Source organism: Vidua macroura, chromosome 18 (genome assembly GCF_024509145.1).
Source record: "Vidua macroura isolate BioBank_ID:100142 chromosome 18, ASM2450914v1, whole genome shotgun sequence".
NCBI classification, from domain to species: domain Eukaryota; kingdom Metazoa; phylum Chordata; class Aves; order Passeriformes; family Viduidae; genus Vidua; species Vidua macroura.
This window is the reverse complement of record NC_071588.1, coordinates 4,837,140-4,863,034: the sequence shown is the minus strand read 5'-3', so window position 1 is coordinate 4,863,034 and position 25,895 is coordinate 4,837,140. Positions and strand designations below refer to the sequence as shown.

The following is a 25,895-nucleotide window of genomic DNA, read 5'->3' as shown; positions in this document are numbered from 1 at the left end:
TGCCCGGGAGGCACCTGGAAGCCAACAGAGCTCTGCAATCTGCCATTCACACCAAATCAAATGACATACAACAATAATTAGTGAAGATTACATAGCAATTAGCATGATTACAATTATACCAGTTGAAATCATTTATACAATAAAATCCACACATGCTTTGCAACACATGACCAGGGCCTAAAAGTGTGGCTGGGATGCTTTTCCTGGGAGCTCATAAACAAAGCCAAGACAGCTCCATTGCAGGGAGGGAAGAGAAACTGGCCTCATTTCTGTCAGAAGAGGATTTTCTTGTCACACCAGCATCTACACAAGAGCTCCCAATTTCCCACGTAATGATTTGCTTCTGACACAACCGTGGTTAAAAATAAACGTGTCGGATCCCCAGCAGCCTTGGGACCAGGGCTCTCGGTTTTGTGAACCAAGGGGGGTGGGGAATTGCTGTCAGGGTGATCCTGGGGTGATGCCAGGGCTGTGGATGCCCCAGTCCTGTGGGATGCAGGATGGAGAGGCAGATCCTGTGCTGTGGATCCGCTCCCTGGCTGCACCTCTGGATAACCTCCCATCACAGCATAACCCTGACCTCCCTGGAAAGGGGCACAATAAATACATAAACTTTCAAATTGGCTTCTTCATTAAAAAAAAAAAACATATTTATTCCAACCCTGCCCTATGTCATATTTATGGAGGCTTAGCTCTGCTGGCCAGCGTATTGTACAGGCATTTAAATAGCAGAGAATTAAAGGAAACATTAATCAAAGCTCTCCCTCCTGTAAGCACAGGGGTGATAAGAGCTCCTCGCTCTCCTCTGGCTCTTGGCAGCTGTTTGTTCAGCAAACACCCCAAATGTGGTGCTGAGCAGCCAACACGAGCAGGACTCGTTTTTCATTACTGGGAGCTTGTGTAAGACAAAGGAATCTTAATAAGGAAGAGCTCGTTTCCCTGATCTCATTTTTATTACCTCCAGTCTCGTCTCCTGTTTGTTTGCATTTCATCCCCTCCTCGCTCTATTTCCATCTTAGATGAGCTGCAGCCAAACACAGCTCCCACACCAGCACTTGCAATTTGCCCCTTCCCAAGCCCCAGGACAGAGGGTGTTGGTCACACAGTGGCCAGGGCTCAGGACAATTCGTTTTTCACAAGGGCCACAGGCAGCCCAGCAAACCCCAAAATTCCAGAATCACTGAGGTTGGAAAGGAATCCAGGACCACTGAGTCCAACCTGTGACCAATCCCCACCTTGTCACCCAGAGCACCAAGTGCCACCTTCCTTAGGGATGGGCATTCCAAACCTCCCTGGGCAGCCCCTTCCAAGGCCTGACCACCCTTTCCATGAGGAAATTCCTCCCAGTGTCAAATCTGAAAACCTGCTTATCTTCTACTATAAACCCAAGCTGTTTTGGCTCAGAAATAAGATATTAGCCACAATGCCTGTTTTTCTGTCATTCAATAATTATCACAGTTGGGTCATTTGGACCAAAGCCTCCTCAGCAGCACTTAGGAAGGGCCTTATTTATTGTGCAGGGTCCCAGTGAGCTCAGCCCACCGCTCTCAGGGCTCCCACTCACCTCTGGTCCATGGCAGGGAGTTGGAATGAGATGATTTTTAAGGTCCCTTCTAACCCAAACCATTCCAGGATTCTGTGATCTCCCCACAGGTCTCTGCCCTGCCTGACTGCTCTTAAACTCTGCCTTGTACCTCCCCAAAGTGCTCCAGCTCAGCCAGGGTGTTTCCTGCAGGGGAACTGCTCTTCAGAACATCACTTCTGACAACAGTGATTCTCCTGTACAAGGCAGGTGGGGGCCGTGGGGACGGAGCTCTCCAGAATCAGAGCAGGGAGATTAATACTAATGTCTGCAGTGAAACTGTGCTCCACAGCCCTGACAAATCCTGTCACCTTGGAGCATCTACCTACACACCTGCAGGGAGCAGGAGGGAGCTGCAGTGAGCTGTGCCCAGCCTCAGCCTGGCACCCACCCTGGTTATGGGGAGAAAAACTCTAAAAGTAGTGATGCGTGTCCTGAGACACCACCCCTGGGGAAGCAGCGGGGTGGGGAGGTCCCAGATCACAGGGGCTGCAAGCAGGGGCACTGCCAGCCCTGCCCACCCTGAGTTTGGATGGTTGGCACCTTTTCCACCTTCCCTACAGGGGGAGGATGCTCTCTGGAGCCCACTCTGCTCCCTGCCCCAGGACTCCATCCCTGCTCCATCTCTGCCCTCACAAACCTCCAAGGGGATCTGACACCCTCCTCCATCCTCACCACCTCCCTCCACAATGCAGCCCCAGACCCTGATTTGCAGAGCTTTTCCAAACTCAAGCCATGCGATTGTTTCACACATGAAACACAAATTTCTCTGCGACACAGAAATGGGGTTTTTCTCTGGACTGGGTGGTCCCTCTGATGGGCATTAATTCAGGACGGGCACCTGAGCACACACAGAGCAAAGCAGGAACATTTGGGCTGTGCAGGTGCTTGGACCCCTCTCCAACTCTCTCCCATCCCGTCAGCATCACCATCAAAAATTAACATATTTGATATTAGAATAGCAAAAACGCATTCCTCTCCCTCAGCAGCGAGCACATGGCATACAAATCCTCAAATAGGCTGCATTGCCTCTTTAAATTATCTCCAGAGAATACATCAAGGGATATTTTCCTGCTTGAAGCATGTTTTTGATGTAGTGACTTTCATCTGGTGTTTCACTGATCCTGGCGTGGCAGTGACTGCCTCCCTTGATTTGATGCTTTGACCTTAAACACCACAGGTCCCTCTGAGCTCCGTTCTGCACATCCCAAGAGAGCCCAGAGGAAGCCCCCACATCTCAGCACCCCCCAGGACACCCAGGATGGGTTGGGGTCCCTTACCTGAGGCTCTGGGTGCTGCGGCCACCGATGGATGGTGCTGAAATGCTCCCGGCCACGCTGGCACCCGCCAGGGACGTCCAGCCTGAGGAGGAGCTCGGCCAGGACTTGACGCTCTCCGCGGGCTCCAGGCTGAGCACGGAGCCAACAGTGGAGCAGGCATCCCTGAGGGGACAGGAGAGACCTGTCAGCTCTGCAGGTGCAGGCAGGAGGGGTTGTGGCTCACTCTGGGCACAGCGTGGGCGGTCTTCACACCTCCACCACAGCAGCTCCAGCTGGTGGGCTCTGCTCGGGCTGGTTTGTGGCACCAGCACAGGGAAAAGAAACCTTTCCAGGCAGCCTGGTCCTTGTACCATTGTTGCTGCCAGTCATTATTTCCTCAAGCTTTTGCAAGTGCCTGTAGACCTTGGGCAGGAAAACCCTGCACTGCCTGGGGCTGGAGCTGCAGTGACAGAGCCAGTGTGACCCCAGGCACCCCACAGAGCCCTACACACCCCGGGACTTCCCCAGGGCTGGAACTGCAGTGACAGAGCAGCTGTCACCCTGGGTACCCCACTGGGCCCTGTGCCCCCCTGGGCTCCCCCAGAGCCGGAGCTACCCCAGCCCACCCACCAGGAGCCCCCAGACCAGGTGTAGTGGATGAAATCCTTTAGGATCCCAGTTTTCCTTCAAAGCCACAGATCATCTTCATCTTTCAAAGCACAGCCCAGAGGAGTGGAAGCATCCCTTGGGATAAGAGCCAGACCTCCCAGGGAATGGGAGTGGGTCGATGGGCACGGGGCACACAACACCAGCACATCTGGATGCCAGTGAGAGCCCTGCCCGTGCAGCTGCAGCAGACACTGCAGGGTTCATAACCCCTCAGTGCAGCAGCTGGTGCCCCATGAGCTGTGGCAGAAGCAGGCACAGGCTCTGTCCTTTGGCAGCATCACCTCCTGGCATCACTCACATGTCTCTCCTGGAGCACAGCGACTCCCGCGCCGTCCGCACGCTGCAAGGACCACGGGAGAGGGTCAGCGATGGCTCCTGGGAACCCCAAACCCACCACGAGGTGCAAAACTTCCCAGCCCAACCACAGCAGAGCCGGTGTGGCCAGTGTGGCTGGGGCAGGGGTTGGGCTGAGCCGGGAACATTCCCAAAACAGCCACAGGGAGTGGGGCTGGAGACCCCTCCCTGCTCCCCGCACGGGTCAGGCCGGGCTGCAAACAGGAGCCCGGGGCAAAAGGAGGGAGCAGAGCGGGGAGCGATGCTCGGGGCTGCTCCTGCCTGCAGCAGCTGCCGTTCTTGCCGGGAAGCACTTCTCACCTCCACTGATGCATCGGCTGCATTGGAAATCACTCTTTTTTTTTTTGGAAGCAGTGTCTAAGCTCACGGTTTCTATCTCACCCTTCCCTGGTTTCATCAGCACACAGAGCAAGAGCAAGTGGTGACAAGCACACCTCAGCTTTCTTTTTTTTTTTTTTTTCCCTTTTAAACTCATTTCTCTGTTTTGTCTCCATTTGTCATGGAGCCCCTTTAGCTGTGTGGCAGAGGGGAAAATTAGAGGGCTTTAGAAATAACACCTGAAAAATGCACTGGAATTCTTTCCTCATTTTTTTCCTACTAAAACCCTCTACCCAATCACCCAGCTGCACTGGCTCCTCCAGCTCCTGGGGATGATCAAAGCAGGATTTTCACTCAATGAACCCAGCACTGGGGCAACAACAAACTGCTGCCAGGGACCTGCTGTACAAATGGGGCTGTTCCCACCCTTTTTGCTCACTTTAAGCTGGGCCACCCAGCATGATTTCATGGGTGACACTTTCCATGAAACCTTCCATTAACACAAAGTTTGCTGCTCATCCACGCAGCGCGAACACGTGAGGATGAGGACATGAAAGGACCCTGGCATTGCCCAGCCCTGCCCCTTCCCCAGCACAGACAGCTGAGCCCCCCAGCTCCCCACAGCCTGTTCCTCACCTGTCATCGCTGTCGTCGCTGTCACGCAGCCCCTCCAGGGCCACCTGCAGGTCTGCGATGCGGCGGATGGAGGTGCCCAGGTCAGCCTGCAGCACCTGCCTCACCTCCGCCAGCTCTGCCAGCTGCTGCTCCTGCACAGGGGACACCAGGTGAGGGTCTGCACCTGAGCTGCGAGTGGGGTGACTGCGAAACCATCCCACCCCCACCCCAGCGCTCCCAGTGCCTGTCGGGGCTGGTTAGCTGCACCGTGCCCTGTGGGGCCTGTGAACATAAACTGCATCTTCCAGCACCTTCCAGTCCCTAAAGAGGCTCCAAGAGAGCTGGAGAGGAATTTTGGATAATGGCATGGAGTGACAGGACACGGGGAATGATTGCCCACTGCCAGAGGACAGGGATAGGTGGGATATTGGGAAGAAATCCTTCCCTGTGGGGGTGGTGAGGCCCTGGCACAGGGTGCCCAGAGAAGCTGTGGCTGCTCCATCCCTGGAAGTGTCCCAGACCAGGCTGGATGGAGCTTGGAGCAACCTGGGATAGTGGAAGGTGTCCCTACTCATGGCCGGGTGGGACAGGATGAGTTTTGAGGTCCCTGCAACCCACATCATTCCAGGATTCAGAATCTGACACGACCCACACGGCTCCATGGACCAACATCGCCCACCTCACACACCAAGGCACCAGCCTGGCCCTGCACCCCTGCCCATCACATTCCAAGTCCTTCCAGCTGGGAAGGAACCCTTCCTGCTGCTCCTAACCATCACAGGGCACAGAGGAGGGAGCAGCAGACCCACAGTGATTGAAGCTGCCAGCTGTGAAATCGCCATGGCAGCGGTGACAAGGTGAGGGATGCCTTGTGACAGGCCACGGCACCGGAGCTGGCACACTGTCACAGTAAATAATGGAAGGCCTGGAATCACCAGGCACACGGGCCCCGGGGGAAGATCATCTCAGTTCATCAAAACATGAAAAGAAACAGCCCCGTTTGGGTCACAGCGGCTCCCGGGAACTCGCTGGCATTGGGGAAAACCGCCATGCTGGGGAGAAGTTTTCTGACACTTGGTGTTTCCAAGCCCTCCACTTCTCTCCTGGCTCGGGCAGAAGGTGGGAAGGAGCTGTTTCATCAAGGGAAGTGTTTCATCAAGGACCTCAGAGGCTCACAACAGGCAACACGGTGAAACACTAACCCTGAGAGGAGAAAAGAGCCCCAGGCTCCGGGTGCCCACGTGCCTGAGTTCAGTACTTGGGACTGCAGGAGCAGGGAGTGGAACTGCTGCCTGATAAAGAGCTGAGCCCTTCCATAGGCTGATAAGAGCCTCTATTGACCCAGCTCCTCATCTGCAGGCTATGGCACAAATTAAATATAGTTCAGTGGCTGCATTTAATCCCACTCCTCTGTTCTGCCCTTGTTAACAGGAATGGGTAGGGAGGCACGGAACAGTATCCCCCTACCAGCACCCCAAACCCACTTCCTCTGGCCATGGACAGAGAAATCCCCTGGGATGGCTGTGGGAGCAGCAAACAGAATGTCCTGGGGGCTGGAGGGGTCCCCCTGGCTGGTGGGGTTCCCCCTGACCTCGCTACCTTCTGCACAACCCTGGGAATGCTGAGAGGAAAGGGACCACCCCAGGTGCTGCTGCTGAGCTGGGGCTCCGCCCGCCACCCCCAGGACATCCCTGGCACCCACATTTTGTGGCACCCACGCTGGTGGCCTCGAGAGGGGGACCTGCAGGGCACTGGGGTGACACTGGGGACTGTGGGTGACCCTCAGGTCTCCCAAGGGATGATTTGAATGTGAGCCAGAAAATAGAGCTGACACTGCTCAACCCACGTCCCAGCTGTCCCAAATCTCATCCACAGAGACACCTCATGTTTTTCTCCATACCCTACAATTGTCTCAAGGAAAGGAATAATTTTGCCAAAATGATTCCATTTCAGAGGGAAAAATACTGTCTGCATAACACAAACTGACATGGCCCATCCCAGCACCACGCCCCTGGCACCCCGGGAGATGCTGGACACCTTTGACACACATTGTTTCTATCTAAATGTAAATCCAAGAAGCTTTTCTCTTTTCACACAGTTCCTGGGCTGAGAACTGACACCCTCACACTGGGCGGAGCTGGCTTTTTGTTTCCTCTGAGCAGAAAAAGGGGAGAAATAAAGGGGAAACTCATATTATTGGGCAATCTGCACCATGGACCTGAGGGGCTAAAAGGAGCATCCTCTGCTCTTAAACCCCTTTTGGCACCAGCATCTCTGGCTGCTTCCACCAAACCAGTCAGACATGCACAGCAGGACCAGCCTGACCAGCTCAGAGCCCCTGGCTGATGTATATTTTATCACCAATAAATAAAATATACTTTCTGCCCGGTTCTGAATACATTTCCAAACCAGATTCTCCCATTCACACTGGGGGAGATATTGCCCCAGAGCAAAGGACTGGCTCTGCTGGTGGATCAGAAACCATGATTTTAGAAGGCTGAGGTTGATTCCTGCTGACAGGGAGCCTGGATTAAAGGTTTCCCCAAGACAAGGGGACAGGAGCTCACTCAGTGATGCCTGGCACTCGTCAAACCCACAGGGAGCTGCTCTCAGCTGGACTCCTGAAAAGACTCTGCACATCCCTCATGGAAGGGGATTTCTAAACCGTCTTTTCCTTTAGAGGCTTTTTTTTCCCCAACTAATTTTGCCTCAGAATTATTTGAAGGGAAGTTAAAAGGAGATAAACAAAACTCCAAAGGATTCCCAGGCCAGCACCACGTCCTTGTCACCACCTCGTATTTTTGTTTGTGGTTCTGCTGTGACAACACCACCTTTGCTCACTCCCATCCACCTCGAGTTAAGTGTAATCTAATTAGTCCAACTTGGATCGCTTTTCTTCTAATAACTTAGCGTGCACCTGCGGAATTCATCCATCATTATTATTTTTAATTAAGCCGTTAACTCGCGGGGTTCTTGGAAAGTTTGAAGTGACAAAATTTGCGCAGTTGAAGGCTGGAGTGAGATGGGGTGAGCCCCGTGTAATTGGTGTTTGAGCAGCTGATGGATTCCTGAGGAATTTACTCTTTTAATGGCAAAGCAGAATCACAGCAGCCTTAATTAGCGCATTCGCAGCCGAGCTTTCACTCCTGGCTCCTCCATCACCCGCCCTCACCTCTAAGGATCTGCTGCCTTTGATGATAATTGTCCTTACACTTCCTCAAAGACATTCGCTCTCCAAGGGAAGAGCGGCTGGAAAGACCCGGGAGCAGGCGGGGATGGGGACAAGAGCTGCGGAGACATCAGAGGGTTTGCTGGGACCCTGCTGGGAGCGGAGCGTTTGCCTGGGTGGGAGCGTGGCATCCCCGGCTGGAGGCAGGAACAGCTCCCACTTCGCTTCTCAAGTTCACTGGAAGCGTCAAAAAAAAACCAAAAAAAAAAAAAAAAAAAAAAAAAACAAAACCAAAAAAACCAAAAAAAACCAACAAAAAAAACCCCCAAAACCACACCAAAAAAACCCCAAAAAACATAAAAAACCTCAAAAAAACCCCCAAAAAAACCCCACACACAAAAAAACCCAAACAAACAAACAAAAAAAAACCACAGCAAAATAAAAAACCCTTTAAAGTCTGCAAACAAGCAAAAACCCCTAATCCTGGAGTTCCAGCTCTGTTGTGTTACACAACGAGGCCATAGTTGGGCCAGCTCACAAAGATCCGCCAGCAAAAGAACCAGAAAAATAAAAGGTTATTTACACTATTTACACTGAGGCTTTCACAAAAATAAAAATGAAAAAAAAAAAAAAAATCAACTTGTGAAAAGTATCTTCACACCTGTACTTCAGTTTTCTGTAAAATCAGTTAATTATTGTGCTGATGAGTTTCACAGCTTCGTTAAAGAAAGCTGATTTTAGGATAGCACCCACCAGCCCCCCTGGTGTGCTCAGTGTGGGGGTCAGTGGAGCTGTGCTGGGTACAGAGGGGCAGGAGGAGACCCAGAAAGTCCCTGGATTGTGCCTCGACCAGCCAGGTGAGACAGAGTGAAAATTTAACAGGGTAGAAATCCATTTGGATTTAGGAGAGATGTGCCACTTTGAGCTTGCTAGCGTTAAGTAAAATATGCTGGTAAGTCTGGTAACTGCAGCACTAGCAAAACTGCCCCAGCTGAGGAGAAATAATGCAAATTTCCAAGCTGAAGAGATAAGAGATAAGAAAGACTCCTCGAACCTTGAAACAGACGGGGCAGGGTGACCCAGGAGTTCTCTCTGTACTTCCTGACAAAAAACTGGCTACAAGTGTAACTAGCTGTAAGTGTAACGCGAAATCAGCAGAATGAATATGCATGAACCTATTGTGAAATTCTATGCATATGTAAATTAGTAAGGGGTAATAAAGCAGGATCGGGAGTCCTCAGGGGTGCCCATGTCCTCTGAAGGGGAACGATCCCCACATGCGCCCAGCGCTGTAATAAACATACCGTCCCTACAAATCTTTATTGGAATTGTGGGGTTTTGATTTCTCGTCCGCGTTCCACAGGGCTTCATCCCAGCTGGGTCAGCCTCTGTTTTTCCCCAGGCATTGCATCAAGAAGGCACCTGGCTCTCCAGGAGAAGAGACTCCCATGGCTGGAGCCCATTCCAGAGCTTTCATCCCAGGGCCCTCACCCAGATGCTTGAATTCTGCCACGAAATCCAAGCTGTGCAGTCAGCAGCAGCACAGCCAGCACCATCCTTCCCTAAGAGCAGCCTCAGCAGGGAAATCCCAGACTCTGCCTTGTCCCAGACAGCCACTCATTGTCCCACATCCCTGCTCCACACCTGTGGATATTCTCAGTTCAGTCAGAGAGAAAAAGAGAAAGATTTCTGCCAGGCTAAGCCTGGGAAAACGTCTGGGAGGAATGTAAACAATCTATTATCTTGCTTTCTGTTCATACTGTTTATAGATATGTTCTACCACACTGACCTAAGTCCAGTGTACCAATCAGGTAAAATGTTTTTACTTTAAGACCAATGAAATTAATGTTCACAAGGTTCTCTATAAAAGAGAGAAGTGCTTTTAAATAAACACTCATTTGCCTTCTGAAATTGTGCAAGTCATTTTGCCTGTCCCTGGCTCAACAGCATTAAACACCTGCCCCCAGCCCTTCTCCACCCTTCCCAGGCCCTTCTCCACCCTTGCCAGCCCCTGTTCCCTCCTTCCCTGCACTGCAGCCTCACCAGGGGACACATGCAGGAGACAAGCACGAGTGTTTGTGTACACACGATGAACACAGAGAGCCGGGCTTGGGTTTAAGCTCCCCAAGCTGGAAATCCATCCCTCCCTCCTCACCATGACTCTGCTACGGTCTGAGGACACCAAGGGGCTGGGGCTGGCCTGTCAAGCTCTGGGTGTCAACACAGCAGGTGAGAAACGAGGAGCTGCTGCAGGCTGGGATCCAAATTTTATTGGAAGAGGAGCTCCAGCTCCAGGGAGGAAACCCAGGATGTGCAGCCAGAGCAAAGAGAGTCCAGCAGGGCCAAGTCCTACCCCCATCATTACCAAACATGCTTGGAAAGTGTTCAAAACCCATCCTTCTTACAAAATTCATAAGGCAGAGCCGTCTGCCTGGCAGCCAGCTCTCATCCCTGCTCCTCACTGGATGTTCCCTGCTGAATGGCACCAGGCTGCCTCCCAACTGGGTGGGAAAAGAAGGAAGGATGGAATAGATGCCCTAAGCCTGGCTGGGGATGGTGGCACGGATAAATACGAGGTGTGAGAACAAAATACCTTCTATTTTGTATATTGTATATATATGCTATACATATATATTTATATATATATATATATATATACACAGGCAGGCAGCTCTAAAACAAGACAGGATTTTTAACCCAGTCTCTGCCAGAAATTTGTCCCTTCAACACCCCCCTTTAGACCTCGACCGTGTGTGGTAAGTCCACAACCTCCCCACCGTGTATTTAAATAAGTTTTTTTAAAAATTGTTAGGAGCAGAGCATGACTTAAGTAATGTCAAGTGAATAATTCAGGCTGGATTTATAATTGATGGGGGATTTAGCAGGAGCAGAGCCATAAGTGGCTTTCTATTAACTATTGATGCTCCCCACCAGGCTCCCGACAAGCTGGGCTGGGCTCCTCGATCACAGCTCTGCCCCATGTTTAATTCAAGTGCTCTTAAGAGGACACACAGTCTGGGGGATGCCTCTGCTCCCAGGAATGTCACAGCAGTCCCTGGAGCCAGTTCCCATGGAGCAATCACCATGGGAAAGCTGGGATGGGGAGGTGTGTCTGGGGGAGCCCACCTGCTCCTTTCTCCTGTAGATGCCAGATGACCCCAAATATCTGAGTGCCTGGATAAACCCAGAGCCCTCAGTCTTGCTTTACAAGCTCCACTGTTTACAGGGGTCTTATTTGAGGGAGGTGCCTCGAAAATCCCTTCCAGACCTCTTTGCACGCTTTATCTGGGAGAACACAAGAGGGCAAAGAGGTTCCTGTACCTTCCTTCACCCATCGCTCACATCCCCATACGAAACATTCAGAAAGGTTCTAAAAATACAGGCACAACCCCAAAAATACAGCAAAAAGAACCCACCCCCATCCCAACAGCATCCACGTTCCAAACACTGCCCTTCCAGCAGAGCTGCAACAAACATCCAATGTCACAGCACCCACAGCCTCAGTTCCCCAATCCCACAGGGATCAGGGAGCCCAGAATGCCCATGGCACCTCGGCAGAGCCTCTCACTCCACCTCTCATGGCTCTGCAGAGCATCTGAGAGATTCCATGCCCAGCAGAGGATGCTCTGGCAGCCAGAGCAGGCAGGGCTCAGCCTGGCCGAGCAAGGGCAAAGCCTGACCCTGGTGCAGGCAGAGGATTGGGAATCATTCTCACCATTCCCCTCGGGAAGGCTGGCAGCCTCGGGGCAGAATAAATCTTGAGATCTCCTTGATTGCTAACTAAAAGATTATTGATAAAATAACTGCTCCTAATTCAGCCCTGCTGCCAGCAGAAGTGCAATGTCTTTCAATTACCACCCGGGAGCGAGGCTTTCCCTTGGATTACTGGAAGAAACATGAAAAGAGACTCTGGGAAACGGCTGGAAAGTGAAGGTGAATCTATTTTTGCTGCTCTCCAAAGCCAGCTGGGGCTCTGCTCGCTCAGAGTGGGTTTAGCTGCTGGTTGGCACTGGAGCTGCAGCCATGGGGGTGGTTTGGCAAAGCCAGGAGCTCCAGGAAGATCTGGTGCTTGGGCTGAGCCTGGCACACCCAGCCTGTGGCCAGCACTCAGCACTCGGGGGCTGCTGCAGGGCCAGGGCATTTCCCACCCACCGTGGTTCTGCCTGGCATGAGGAGAACCAGCATGAGGAGCTGCAGGAATGACCTAACCTGGAATCACAGATTCATCTAGGATGGAAATACCTCCAAGATCATCCAGTCCAACTGTTACCCCAGCACTGCCAAGTCCAGCACTAAACCATGTCCCCAAGTGCCACATCCACACGTGAACTTCATTGCTATGAGCAGGGCAGGCAAAGCCACCTCCTTCCCACAAAAAAAAAAAAAACAGGGAGCAGAGTGACTGTCCAGGCTCCCAGACCAGCCATGGGGAAAGGGAACATGAGGGTCCCCAAGGATAGCTTTGGTTCAATGGTTTGGGGCTGCAGAGAGATGCAAAGCAATTCCCTGCCCCTCCCAGAGGAGCAGCCCAGGACCCAGAGCACACAAAAATTACTTTTGACACAAAAGGACCACACAAAAATGACTTTTCTGGGGCCCTCAGACCAGCCCAGGGGTTATGAGGGGTCACCTCCAGCTGCAGCAAAACCCTGTGGCCATGGGACCACCCAAACCCCGGGAGGAGCACCCCCTCACCAGCTCCATGCGCCGGCGGCTGGACTCCAGCTCCCTCTGCACCAGCTCGTCCATGTCAGCCTTCATCTCCTCCATCCTCCTCTGGTAGTACTTGGTGTTCTCCCTCTCCCGTGCCTCCGACTCGGCCGCCTTCTCCAGCTCCTCTCCCATCTGGATGATGCTGTCCCGCAGGCGCAGCACCAGCACCTGGGGTGTGAGGGGAAGGTGAGGTGTTGGGAAGCTCCCTGCGAGCACCAAGCCTCTGCTGGCTGCCAGAAACCCCCACGCAGAGAGAACAGCAGTGCCACGAGCCACCTGGGCTGCCCCAGCCCCCACCTGTTCCTCCCAGCCCTTTCCAGGTGCTCCTGTCCCCACAGGTGAGGCGGTGGCACTGCCAGGCCTGCCTGGCACCAGCACAGGTGAGGAGGGGGTACCTCGAAGCGCTTCATCTGCACGGCCTGGAAGTCCAGCTGGCTCTCCAGGTCCCGGATCCGAGCTTCCTGCCGGCTGACGATGGAGCGCTCGGCCGGGCACTGCTCCAGCTGTGCCACCCTGGCCTGAGCTGCCTGCAGCTGGGAGAGCAGGGGCTGGGTCAGCATCCCCCAGCCCCTCTGCTGGACCCCTCTGCTGACCCCCTCTGCTGGACCCCTCTGCTGACCCCCTCTGCTGATCCCCTCCCCAGCCCCTCACATGCACCAGGGGTCTCTCCTGGCCCCTGAGGTGATGAGGCCAAGCGTTGCCCTCCCTTGCCAAAGATTTCCCTGCTGTTAAAGGCACTCAGAACAGTCCTGACACTGATGTGTGGCTTTGAATGGAGAACCTGCTGGCCAGGGACACGTGTCTGGGGCTCCTTTGCTTTTCTCTTCTCACAGACTCTTTCAGGACAGCAGGCGTAAAAATTCACAGTCTTTGTGGAAAGCTGCCGGGACCAAGCTGTTTCCTCAGCTCTTACGCTGAGATCTCCAAAGGAAACTGCCCTTTTAGTGATCCCGGTACAGCTCGGGTTCAGATTTTGAATTTGACCTAAAACTGTGGGAATTTGTCTCCTTTTATCCGGCCTATCTCCAAAGCACCACCCGCTCCGCCTCAGAGGGAGCGAGTCCTGCTTCTGATTCCTGGGCAGCTTAGCCACGCTCCAGTAAAGCACTTAACTTAATGGGATTACTCATGTGTTTAAAATTAAATCCCTCACTCCAGGAGGGTTGGCACAGCCACAGAGGCGAGGGGGTGCAGCCCCTGCTGGTGCCCACCCCAGGGCAGCCCCGGGGTCAGCCCATGCCAGCCAGGGCCGTTCAGCAGGGGAGGAGAGAGAAGCCAGGCTGTGAATCCCAAGAACTCTGCCAGGAAAAGATTTCTCCTGCCTAAAGAGGTCCCACTCCTCAGCAGGGATGCCACAGGCTGGGCAGGAATTACCTTCTCCTGCAGGAATTACCTTCTCCTGCAGGCTCTGCTTTTCTTTCTTCACATCCTCCACCTGCGTCTGCAGCTCCCGGATCTGAGCAATGTCTGTGGCCGACTGCAGAAAGAGAAAATTTGGAGTGGGAGCAGCAGGGATCAAAGCAGAGGGCTGGTTCCTGCCTGAACCTCCTGCCACTGGGACAGTGAGCTGCTCCTGGAGTGCCCTGATGGAGCTTCATTCTCCCAACTCACTGCAGCTTCCCTAATTTTGAAACAAGTATTTGTGGATCGAGACAGAAACCAGGTTGTCCTGGTTCCAGACACCTGGATCCCTATCACCTCTGCAAGGGGCACCACACTGTGAATTGTCAGCCTGGCCAGCCTGCCCCTCTCCCATGGGAGTTTTGGGGTCCCTCGGCTCCCAGGACAATCCTTTGGGAGAGCCTGACATAGTTTGGATATGGCTCTGAAAGCCCCAGGGCTGTCTGGCAGCACTTTTTAACCTCTGCAGGAGAAAATGGTGAAAGAATAAAAGCAATGCAGAGGGACAGCTGTAGGATTCCCCAGTTGTTGAAACTAAAGGCAAAACACCTCTTGAAAAGAAGATAAAAATTGCAGGTGAGAGGAGCTGGTGCTGTGAGCCTTCCCTTCCTCCTCGCAGCATCTCTGTCCTGGGGTCCTCACCCCTCTGTGCACCCCCAGGGGCCACCACCTGCTCTGTGCCAGCCTGCAGGGCTTTCTGAGAGCCCTCGCAGGGCTGGAGACGCTGCCCCAGCTCCTACCTGGGCGATCAGAGCCTTGTGCTTTTCCATGAGCTCGTTCAGGTCTTCCTGGTCCTCGTCGACGCGTTTCAGCAGGTCGGCTCTCTCGTGCTGCAGCTGGAACAGCTGCTCGTCCACCTGCAGGAGGATCCACAGCACCACAGGTTCATGGACCCCACCAAATCCCCTCTGGGATGTGCTGCCAGCAGCCTCCAGCCCATCAGAGAGGCAGAGCAGGACCATGGGATGCTGCTCCCTTGCAGGGATTTTGTCCACCCATTAAACCACCCGGCGGCCGTTGTTTCCAAACAGTCCCGATGATTTAGTGAGGAATATCCTTGGAGACTTAGTAAATACTCTGGGACATTTTGTAAATATCCTCCACGGCGTAATTAACACTGCGAGGTGATTTATTAAACACTCTGGAAGTGGCTGATTTAGCAGAGCAGCTGCTGATTGCTGCCAACCCCCCCGAGGTGGGACTGTGCCCTCGCACCTGCCCTGCCCTGGAACAGCTCCAGGAACCCACCAGGGTCTTGCTTCTGCTGAGGGTCTCCAGCTCCGTGTGCAGGTTCTCCAGCTCCAGGGCTGCTGTCTGCTGGCATCTCTGGGCCTCTGCACACTTGGCTTCGCTCTCTTCCAACTGGGAAAAGTTGCACGGGATCATCATTAAAGGAGCAGAAACCACATGCTGGTGGTGCTTGTCCCCGTGCCACACAGCCACGTTTATTTCCACTTCCACGGAGCGTTTTTCCCTGCTGAAGCACACAGAATCTCCACCTTTTAAACCCGTGCTGCTCCTCACTTGTCTGCTCCTGCTTTACAGGGCAAGCAAAGCTTCCTTGGCACCTCCCAGGACAGATCCCAACACCACTGAGTGTCCTGGTGAGTCCAGCAGCCAGCGCCTCGATGGCACATCCTCCCTCTTCCTCGGCGGGGTGGAGCTGGGATCATTAATTTGCAAAATTATGTGAATTGCATGTAATTCCTGATTAGAGCAATTCATGATTCGGGGGTTTGCAAATGGGCTTTTCACGTGGCGTAAATTGCATTTGCAAATACACGTGGAAGATCCCATTTATAAACGCTAATTTGCTCTCGGGTTTTACAGCTCAGCCATTAAGATCACAACGATCTTCAATGGGCTGCAAACATCTGGAAGCTGCAGCGTCATCCCGAAAATTCCCCCCTTGCCTGGGCGGAGGAGCTGTCGTAGGCTGTACCTGAACATCCAGTTCCTTCCCCTGCTCGTTGGGGTTTCTTTCTTTTCTCTACGAATAAGAAAAATAAACCCCTCTGCTCACTGCTCATTTCCTGTGCCTGCTCCTGGTTTCCCTGTGGAATTCCAGGGAGCAACGGGAAAAGCTGCACTCTATGGCGAGAGTTTGAGAATCTTTTTTTTTTTTTTTTACTTTCTTTTTTATCTCTCTCCCTCAAAAAAAAAAAAAAAAAAAAAAAAAAAGGTGGGGGAATAATGGAATACTATAACTGGAGCAATCCTCAGCTCACTTCCCTCCACTGTCTGGGGAGATTGAGACCTCTCATTAGAGAAGGAAGAACTTTCTTCCATCAGCTGTAAAAATGTCTCTGTGCTTTGCTGGGATGAGTTGAAGATGCCACTCAGATCAGCTCCTGGTTTTATGGCCTTTCCCACTTGTCCAGCTGCTCCAGGAACAGCTGCATCCACAATCATGGACTGGCCTCTTCCCTGCCACAATTCCCACCAACCCCCTGACAGTTCCATCAGACAGAAAAGCATCTCCAGGACCCCTCATTAAACATCAGCTTCCAATTCACTTCGTGTAATGGAATTTTCCCACTTGGGAAGAATAAATTGAAATTCCCCCCAAAAATGCATAATGTATGAAGTGTGGAACAACATTAGTTTGCTGTGAACACCATCTGTTAAATACCTGCATAAAATGGATGCCTCAGCCTTATTAAGAAACAATGCTGCACTTCCAGCCATATGGATTTTGATTAACGGAAATGTAGCATTTTAGCAAAGTTTTTCTTCTCGTGCAGGTCCGTGGGCTGGTAGTAGGATGCATTGGCTTTTGAGAAAGTCGTCATGAATGCCATTAGAAATTGTTTCAGTTTAAAGGGCAGAATAATCATGTGGCATTTTAAACACATGCAGAGTCTCAGTGTTGGTGGCACAGCAGAAATTCCACATTCCCAAAATCCAGGCTGTTTGCTTTTCTTCAAACACAAGGGAGGCGAGCACAGGCCATGGAGTGAGGGAGCCAGGGATGGACTGAATGGAACCACAGGGACAGAGAGTGACCTCCTGCCTTGCTGTGAGGACTGGGGTGTGCAGGGAGCAAGAATCCCAGAATCCCAGAGTCATAAAGGTTGGGAAAGACTTCCAAGGTCATCACATCCAGCCTGTGCCCGATCCCCACCTTGTCACCAGCCCAGAGCACTGAGTGCCACGTCCAGGAATTCCTTGGACACCTCCAGGGATGGGGAATCCAAACCTCCCTGGGCAGCCCCTTCCAGTCCCTGACCATCCTTTCCATGAGGAAATTCCTCTTGATTTCCAACCTGACCCTCCCCTGGCACAGCTTGATGCAGTTTCCTCTCCTCCTGTCCCTGTTCCCTGGGAGCAGAGCCTGATCCCCCCAGGCTGTCCCCTCCTGTCAGGGATTTGTACAGAGCCAGAAGGTCCCTCCTGAGCCTCCTTTTCTCCAGGCTGAGCCCCCCCAGATCCCTCAGCTGCTCTCTCCATGACTTTACTCTCTGGAGTAAAGATTTACTTCCCCAGCTCTGTTCCCCAAGTGAACTGGGCATTATTCCCCAGAAATGGGGCTGGGCATGAAGGGATGGGCACGGGATGGGCAGAGGAAGCACCTCAGCATCGATGTAGGTCCCTCAGATCAGCACATGGAAGGGACCTGAGGGCAGGGCCCTGCCACATTTCCCCTCCCACCAGGGACTGGGGAAAAAAACAGGGGCAGTGCAACCTCTCCAGCCCCAAAATGGGATCTGGGAAACATTGAGGGATTAATGAAGCGCAGCACTACAGCACTGGGTCAATAATATTGAACAACACAGGAGTGCAAAAAATGGCCATTCCCACTGTGGCCTGTCCCAGCCATGGCCAGCTCCTGCCCTGGACATCCTGGTAAGGGCACGACACACCTCTAGCTCCATCAGGCCCAGCTCACCTTCCCCTTCTCCCTCAGCACAGGTGGGAGCAGCTGCTGCTCACAGCTGTTATTTATGCACAACGACCCTCCCAATTATAGCTGGATGTTGCTGGAATTGCTCGCGCCTCCAGATTCGTTCGTTTCCAGGGGAAATGTGCAGAACAGATCCATTCCTGAGTGGTTTCAGAGGGCCAGCAGCTTTAGCTGACCCCCTGCTTGGCACTTGGCAATACACGGCCCACAAGGGGATGGACAGCCCCGTGATGCCCCTGTCCCACGGCAGGGCATCCCACAGGACTAGGAGCTCACCCTTGGGGTCGGGGATGTCCCGAGTGTGGTGGCACAAAGCTGGCACAGAGCTGGAGCCGCTGCCCAGGTCACTCAACACCGCTGAGCGCAAACCACGGCAAATCCCCCCCACCCCTCTCCCGCTTCCAGCATCCCTATGGCAACGCCGCCCCAGCCCGGCCGTAGGAGACGCGCAGAAACGCGCCAAACAGAAGGTAATTAACAGGGAAAAAAGGGAAAAACACTTCACCAGCGTTGGCTTAATTACAGGGAAGCGCTCCTTTTCCAAGGAGACTCTCGCGGCGCGTCAGCGCTCAGTCAAACCGGGGGAGCTGGGCACGTTCCCCGCAGCTCCCCCGCTCCCCGCAGGTCCCTCCCTACCTGTTTGCGCAGCTGCTCCAGCTCCTGGGCGCTGCCTCCGGGCTCGGCTGGGGCCGCCAGCAGCAGCTGAACATCGGCCAGGAGGGCGCGGGTCCTCCGCAGGTCCCGCCGCAGCCGCTTCTCCACGTCGAAGTCGCGGTGGCCGATCTGGGGAGGGGACAGGCGGTGTTTGAGCCCTGCTGCCCCCCGGAACCTCCATCAGGCTTTTCTGCCCCACCCCAAGGCGTTCCCCACTCAGTTTAGGGATATTTTGGTCAACTACACCAAAGCACTGAGTGCCACGGTGTTCCTCGAACACCTCCAGGGTGTTCCGTATTTTTCCCCACCAAAGAGCTGTTCCTCTGAAAACATTTGCCCGTCCCTGGTGTCCACCAGTCACATCCTCCCCAGTGGCCAACCCCTGTGGCCAGAGGGACAGCCTGGCCACACAGCCACAAGGAGCACCTTAAAAAACCCACCCTCTGTGCTCCCCCCACAGAGAGAGGGAGAGAGCAACCATGGTTACAGGGATAAAGGAATTAGAAAGCCACCAAATAAACAGGGACATGGTTTCAGTGCTTGATTTCAGCATAACTGAGGTATAAGAACATTTTCCATTTAGGTTGTTTTCCACGGCTCTCGTTTCAAACCCCTTCCTTCTCCTATTTTCCGTTCACTGGCTGAAATCAACTGTGTGGATTTGACCTTGTAGCCTGGTTTAGAGCTGGCTGGAATTTGCTGGAACAAGAAATCATTGGCATCTCCATTTCCTTAATTAGTTTCCTGGGTTGGCTGTTTTCTTCCCATTTTTTAATGAACTGTCCTCTGCAAGCCAGAGGGTGTTTGCAGCACCACCGCTGCTGTTCCCCTGCCATCCCTCCAGCTGGATCCTGGACACTGCTCCCATCATTTTCCTGTTGCTCAGGGTCTGGCCACCACCACAGGGGATAAATTTGGTGCCATGGCTGGAGCCAGCTGCCCCCTCCCACCACCGCAGGCCAGGATTTTTAAGTGACAAAGCCAGGATTTGATTTAATAGCTGCTGCCAAGCTGTGGTTGTGTCTCACAGCAATCCCAGCTGCATGGCCCCATCTCCCCTTCCCTTACAGCAGGACTGCCCTTGTGGGGCTGGGGGCTGCCAGGACAACACCTGGGGACTGTCCTGGAGGGAAAAGGGGCCTTTCCTCCTGAGCCCCTCCAGCTCCTGCTGCCTCCTCACCCATCTCAGCTCCCCTTCACCAAACAAGCAGGACATGTTGGACTGTTGTGATAATCCCCTGCTTTGATACAGCATTATTTATTGTGACAGTTCCCCAAACATTTTCTAAGCCAGGAGCAGGAGGGCTGTGTTGGATAAGCCTCGTCAGACCATTTTGTGTCTGCTTGAAATATTCCCCCCTTTCCGGTGCTGCAAAGATCCCAGATTCATCCCGTTTGATGAACTCACAGCACTGCCAGGGCTGGTGAAACGGTGAAATCCAGCTTGTGCCAACAGCCAGAGGACACAGGGCTTGTTTCTGTGCCAGGGTGAGTGGCACTGGGACAAGGCAGCGTGAGGGTGGGCAGGAGGCAGGGGGACATGTGACAGATCCTCCAGGCTGAGCTCTGGGGAGTCCTGGGGTGCAGCACCACCGAGACGGTGACACTGAGCCGGTGCCATCCTCAGCCCCGGGCAAAGGGCCAGGAGGGACCTCTCTCAGTCACCAGAGCTCTGGGATGGCCTCCAGGTGACGCCAAGGGATGCCCAAGGAGGCTGAGTGCAGCCTCTCACCTGCTGACTGAACGGGAGCAGAACTCGGTGTGCTTTTTTTCAGTTGCTGCCACAGACTCATCAGAGAGGGAAAAAGGATTTGTTCACCAAATGTGCTCAGGATATAATTCCTCTGCAACGAGCAGGATTGGATAAACTGCTTTTCGAGGCAGTTGGATGCACTCCAGTGCTAGTTTGAATCTCATGAAACACCAGGGGAAAGCAGACACCTTCCCCTGCTTGGATTAATTCTCCCGTACAAAAGGGAACAATTCCCCTCTGCAGGTCCTTAGTGGGACCATGCAGCTCCTGTGTGATCCCTGCAGTCCCAACACCTCCAGATCCCAGTGCCTGCTGTGGCTGGGTGGCATCTGGGAGAGAGGAGGGTCAGAGCACCGCGTGCACCAGCTGCTCCGGCTGCTCTTGTTTATCCCCACTCCTGTTTTTAGGGCAGGGCACGGCCCACGAAGCAGCCCCTGGGAGGGTACTGCCCCCTTACCTGCTCACACAAGGTGCCAATGAGCCCTTCCAGGTCCTGCTTCTCGTGCAGCACCATCTGCTTCTGCTCGTGCTCCTGCTCCAGCTGCATCTCCAGCTGCCGGAGCTGTGTGGGAGAAACCCCGCCACGCTCAGTGCCCGGCCACCCCTCAAGGTGCCAGCAGGGCAGAGCCGCTGCCACGGTGGGGATTTGGCAATCCCCAGGAGAGGGAGTGCACCAAGGTCTCTGCAGCCAGCACGGGGGACCAGGAATGGGCCATGTCCCCTGGAGCACCTCCTACCCCGGCAGTGCCAGTGCAGAAGAGAGGAAGCACTCCAGGGACTTGCAGGACACTGGGGACAGGATGGGCTGTCTGAAGCACACCCAGACACGCCCCTGCAGCTCTGGAATTCGTGTTTGCACCCACTGACCTCATGGCCTTGAGTAAAGGCTATTTTCTGCAAATCATCCCCAAACATGAAAGCCTAGGGTTGAGTCTGGTGCTACTGGGAGCAGCGGGTCCATGTGCTGCATCACGTGTGGCTCTCACACACTGTCCCCAACAGCCCCTCCAGCGTGGCAGGGGCTCACCCCTGACCCACAGCCTGATCTGCACCCCCAGGCTGTGACTGGGGCTCATGCCAGGGTGATGGTGGGAAAGCAGCACCCCGGCACTTCCCTGGGAACGTGGACCCCTGGAAAGGCTCCTGGGGACATGGGGAGCTTTGGGGAGCACCAGCACCAAACCCACCCAGCGAGGACCTACCCTCTTCTGGCAGGACTTCTGCATGTCCTCCAGCTCCTCGTCCTTGTCCTCCAGCTCCTTCTGGTGGATCTGCTTCATCCTCTCGATCTCCAGCTCCAGCCTCTCGTGGACCTGAAACACCCGGAGATGATGCACAGCCCCGAGGGGACGAGGATGGTGCTGGCCTCGATGTGCCCAGAGGGGACAGACCCCGGCCCCCCCCAGCCTCACTTTACCTGCTCCAGGTGATCCACGGCGGCCGTTTGCCGCTCCAGCTCCTTCTTCTGCCCAGCAGCGCTGCCCTCCAGGTCCCAGAGCTTCTTCTTGAGCGCGGGCACCGTGTCCGTGGCCCCGGGGGTGCTGAGCTCCTGCACTCGGCTGGCCAGCACGGCCACCTGCTGCTCCAGCCTGGCCACCTCAGCCTCCTTGTGCTGGGCAGAGCAGGGGTCAGAGCCCAGACGCTCACACCGCACTCTCAGAGCCCACAGCATTCCCAAAAGCATAATCCCAACCCCCTGGAGCAGCAGCAGGGGTTGGGTAGCCCCATCCCCACCTTTCCCTCTTGATCCTGACCTCACCTTCCCACTCCCCTGGGTGTCCCCCGTGGGTTCCCTGCAGCCCCAGCTGCCTGGGGGTGCTGGCAGCAGCCCTGGGGGTTCCCCCCACCCCAACAGCCGTGCCCCTGCCACCACGGTGGCATTTGGTGCAGCAACATCCCACGGGGCACAGACCAGCACCTTCCCCAAGGTGGGCCTGGGGGTAGGCATGTGAGGAAGAGCACAAGTGACCCCAGTGAAAATGGGGGTGGCCCTGATTAGCTGAATCATAGGATGGAGATCACTTATACGTAGCAACACCCCTTCTGGAAGGGGACAGTTATTTAAACCCACTGAACTGTGCTAAGAGAAATTGGGATCAAGTTTCCTGATTGCCTCTGCTCTAATTGCAAAGGTAATGAGTGCTGCTCCCAAAACTGGGTCCAACACAGCAAAGTGGGGTCTCCTCTTACCTCCAGGCTCTGCTGCAGTTTGCCCATCTCCCAGCGGATGCTGGTGTTCTCCTGGGACAGCTTTTCACGGAGGCTCTTCTCGAAGGCAGATTGCCCCAGGGCCTGGGCTAACTGCAGGTCAAACCTGGAGGGGAGCACAGCAAGGTCAGGCTGGACGGGGCTCGGGGCAATCTGGGCTGGTGGAAGGAGGATATTCCCCCTCCGTGGCAAGGGATGGAACTGGATGAGCTTTAAGGCCCCTTCCAACCCAAACCAGTCTGGGATCAGACCACGTGCCAGTCACACAGCAATGGGATGGAAAAATAACTCCCAGCAGCTGAAACAGACGAAAACAGCTCCACCCTTGCAGCGGCTCCTCACCCACCCCAATCCTCCCCATTCCCTGGCTCCTGCTCCAGCACCCCCAGCCCTCCCCATGCTCCACGCCAGCCTTACTTCTTCTGCCTCTTCTCCAGCTCGTGGCTGCGGCTCTGCTGGTTCTCAGCCAGCACCCGGGCGTCCTCCAGCTCGCAGGCCAGGCGCTGGCACCGCCGCCGCAGCCGCTGCGCCCCGTCCCGCGCCGCCTGGCACGCGGCCCGCACCTCGCCCAGCTGCGGAGGGGGCACAGAGGCTGTGGCACCCAGGGAGGGACACACGGACCCCAGGGACCCCGCAGAAGATGGGCACGCGCACCACAGGGACTCGGCAGCGCGCGCGCCCCACGGAGGAGGGATCTCACAGACCCCACAGACCCCACGGCACAGGCGCCCCACACCCCATAGGCTCCACGGGACACTCAATTCACACAGGAGGGACCCCACAGCACACACAGCCTGCAGAGGAAGGAGCCTTGGACCCCACACACCCCACAGAGGAGGGACACATGGACCCCACACAGGAGGGAACCCATAGGCTCCATGGCACGCTCAATTCAGAGGAAGGAGCCTTGGACCCCACACACCCCACAGAGGAGGGACCCCACTGACCCCACAGCACGCACCCCCTGGATAAGATCCCCACCAGGACTCAGCCTCACTTCATTCCCCAGGTTCACCCAGAGGTTTTTCACTAAACAAGGACAACCTGTGGCCCTTCCAGCTCCAGGCACCCTCCGAGTGCCTGCAGCATCCCAGCCCCTCCTGCTGAGTCAGCAGAGCTGCCCCGGGGGCGATGCCTGATCCCATTTCTCTGCAAAAAGCAGCGTCTGGACTGGAATCCCCAAGGATTCCCGTGGTGTTTGGGACAGACACGCAGAGCTCTCCCACGCCAGGGAAGGGAGTCGTTAAGGAATGACTTTAAATAAGCAAAATCTTGCATTAATGAAGCCTGTAATTCCAAACTAACTGAGAGCAAATGGGCTGCTTTACTTTACCCAAGCTCCTAAGACTCAGCTTCTTTCTTATTACTATTTAATGTACCATGAGAAATCTTTATTTCTTTGTTTTATCCTTATGGGAAGTGACCTGGCTCCCAGGCACTGCTCAGGGAAGCACAATGGCTTTTTCCCTCCTCAGGGCAGAGCTCGGGAGCTGCCAGCTCTTTGTGTGACAGATGGGGAGAACACAGCCCTGCACAGCTCCTAGAGCCAGAGCAGCACCTAGACCCAGCACTGAAAACCCCCTGCCCACAGCTCCTCACCCTCTGCCCATGCTCACACTTGACCAAGGTGGAATTTTGCTATGCAAAAGTGATTTCTGAGGCTCAAACCAGTAGAAAATATCCGGTTTTCCCTGGTCAGTGGGAGCAGCAACAAGAAGCAGATGCAATGCTGAGCCTCAGCCCTGCAAAGTTCCTGGGAGCAGGTGGAGGAAGAGCCCTAGAACAGCCCTGCTGCCTTGGGTGTCCCTGTCCCCTGCTGGGCTGGCAGCACTTGCCTTTTGCTCGAGCCCTGTCCTGGTGCCCAGCTCTGCCTCCAGCCGCTCCTCCAGCTGTGCCAGCCGCTTCCGCAGGAAAACGATCTCGGTCTGGGCACAGTCAAACCTCACCTGCCACTCGTCCTCTGCCAACGAGAGACACCCAGGGGTGCAGGGTGGGTGCTGGGGCCTGACCAGCCCCCGTGGCCCTGCTGGGGGCAGGGGAGGGGATGCACAAGGCACCGACACCAGCACAGAGCTTATGGGGCACGGCTCTGCTTTGTGTGCCCAGGGCTGCCCCACTGGCACAGAACATGTGCCCTGCCTCGGGCACAGCATCTGTGCCCATCCCATCCCAGCAGTGCCAGCAGCACCCTGGGGCACAGCACCACCAGCCCCATGCCAGAGCCAGAGCTGTGTGACCAAGCTGTCACTGCCAGCTCCCGCTGGATGAGCAATGCAGGGTGACAGAACGCTCTGGAGTGGCCAGGGGCTGGAGAGTGCCACTGACTGGGGGGGACAAACCTCTGCCCTCTTCTCTGTGGCCCCACAGGTCAGGCTGGATGCCCAGAGCAGGCACTGCCTCTGGAGAGACATCCCTACCTCCTCCAGAGCCGCTGATCTTCATCTCACGCAGCTGCGCCAGCTGCTGGGCCTCTTCCAGCTGCTTCTCCACCGACTCCAGTTTCTTCTGCACTTGGTCGTGTTTGCTCTGGGGAAGGGAGGAAGGGAGCAGCTCTACCCGGCTCTGGGGCACTCAGGAGGGCTGTGTCAGGGGGATGGCACGGCCACTGTCACCGCACAGGGGCTCAGGGCTGTGGTACCTGCAGCTCCTGCAGCTCGCGGGTGCCCCGCAGCCGCTCCGCCCGCTCCCCATCCAGGGCCTGGCAGGTGACATCGCCCTTGTAGCGCTCATCCGACAGCTCCGTGGTCAGGTCGATGATCTGGGGGAGCAGGGGTTCAGTCTGGGCATGGCTGGGGGTGGTTCTGCCATGCCACAGCCATCCAGAGTCCTGACAGCTCTGCCTGGTCTCAGGAGTGCACACCAGCACTGACCAGTGTCACCAGTGGGAGCCCAGGCTCCTGCCTGTGCCACGCTGCCTGCACTGCAGGGCTCATCACAGCTCCCCATTGTCCTACTTTATTGCATTAAATTTCCTTTGAAACCAGGAGCAGAAGGGGAGAATTATTAATCCAGAAAATCAATTCCGTTTTCCGCAGTTCAGACAGGCACATGGTCCTTCCTGCTCAGCCAGTCCAGCGAGGGGCTGCAGAGCCACAGGAGAACACAGCATTCCAACACTCCTTTCCCGTGTCTGACAGCATTTTAAGGCACCTCACATTGTGCAGGCACCAGCTCCTTAGGGAGTCCCACAAGCTTAACCCAGTGAGCAAATCCCACAGGATTTCTCTCCCTGGTGTTTTCCTAGGTCTGCTCTGAGGCAGTTGCCTTGCTCAGCATTCCCAAAGGCCTTAAACTAA

The 25,895-nt window shown here is 54.7% G+C and overlaps 1 protein-coding gene across 1 annotated transcript in view; it reads right to left on the bottom strand.

The window, feature by feature from the left end:
* The window catches only part of MYO18B (myosin XVIIIB), a 54,173-nt gene that overhangs the window by 5,117 nt on the left and 23,161 nt on the right, over nt 1-25,895 (bottom strand). The window contains exons 26-42 of the mRNA XM_053993573.1: nt 25,238-25,357; nt 25,017-25,125; nt 24,435-24,559; nt 23,017-23,171; nt 22,582-22,705; nt 21,809-22,003; nt 21,594-21,704; nt 20,849-20,953; nt 18,621-18,767; nt 15,329-15,442; nt 14,821-14,937; nt 14,073-14,156; nt 13,075-13,212; nt 12,662-12,847; nt 4,819-4,949; nt 3,809-3,850; nt 2,863-3,024 (exon numbers count right to left, since the gene is read on the bottom strand). Coding sequence (XP_053849548.1) covers nt 2,863-3,024; nt 3,809-3,850; nt 4,819-4,949; nt 12,662-12,847; nt 13,075-13,212; nt 14,073-14,156; nt 14,821-14,937; nt 15,329-15,442; nt 18,621-18,767; nt 20,849-20,953; nt 21,594-21,704; nt 21,809-22,003; nt 22,582-22,705; nt 23,017-23,171; nt 24,435-24,559; nt 25,017-25,125; nt 25,238-25,357 — 2,165 coding nt within the window. The remainder of the gene's footprint in view (nt 1-2,862; nt 3,025-3,808; nt 3,851-4,818; nt 4,950-12,661; nt 12,848-13,074; nt 13,213-14,072; nt 14,157-14,820; nt 14,938-15,328; nt 15,443-18,620; nt 18,768-20,848; nt 20,954-21,593; nt 21,705-21,808; nt 22,004-22,581; nt 22,706-23,016; nt 23,172-24,434; nt 24,560-25,016; nt 25,126-25,237; nt 25,358-25,895) is intronic.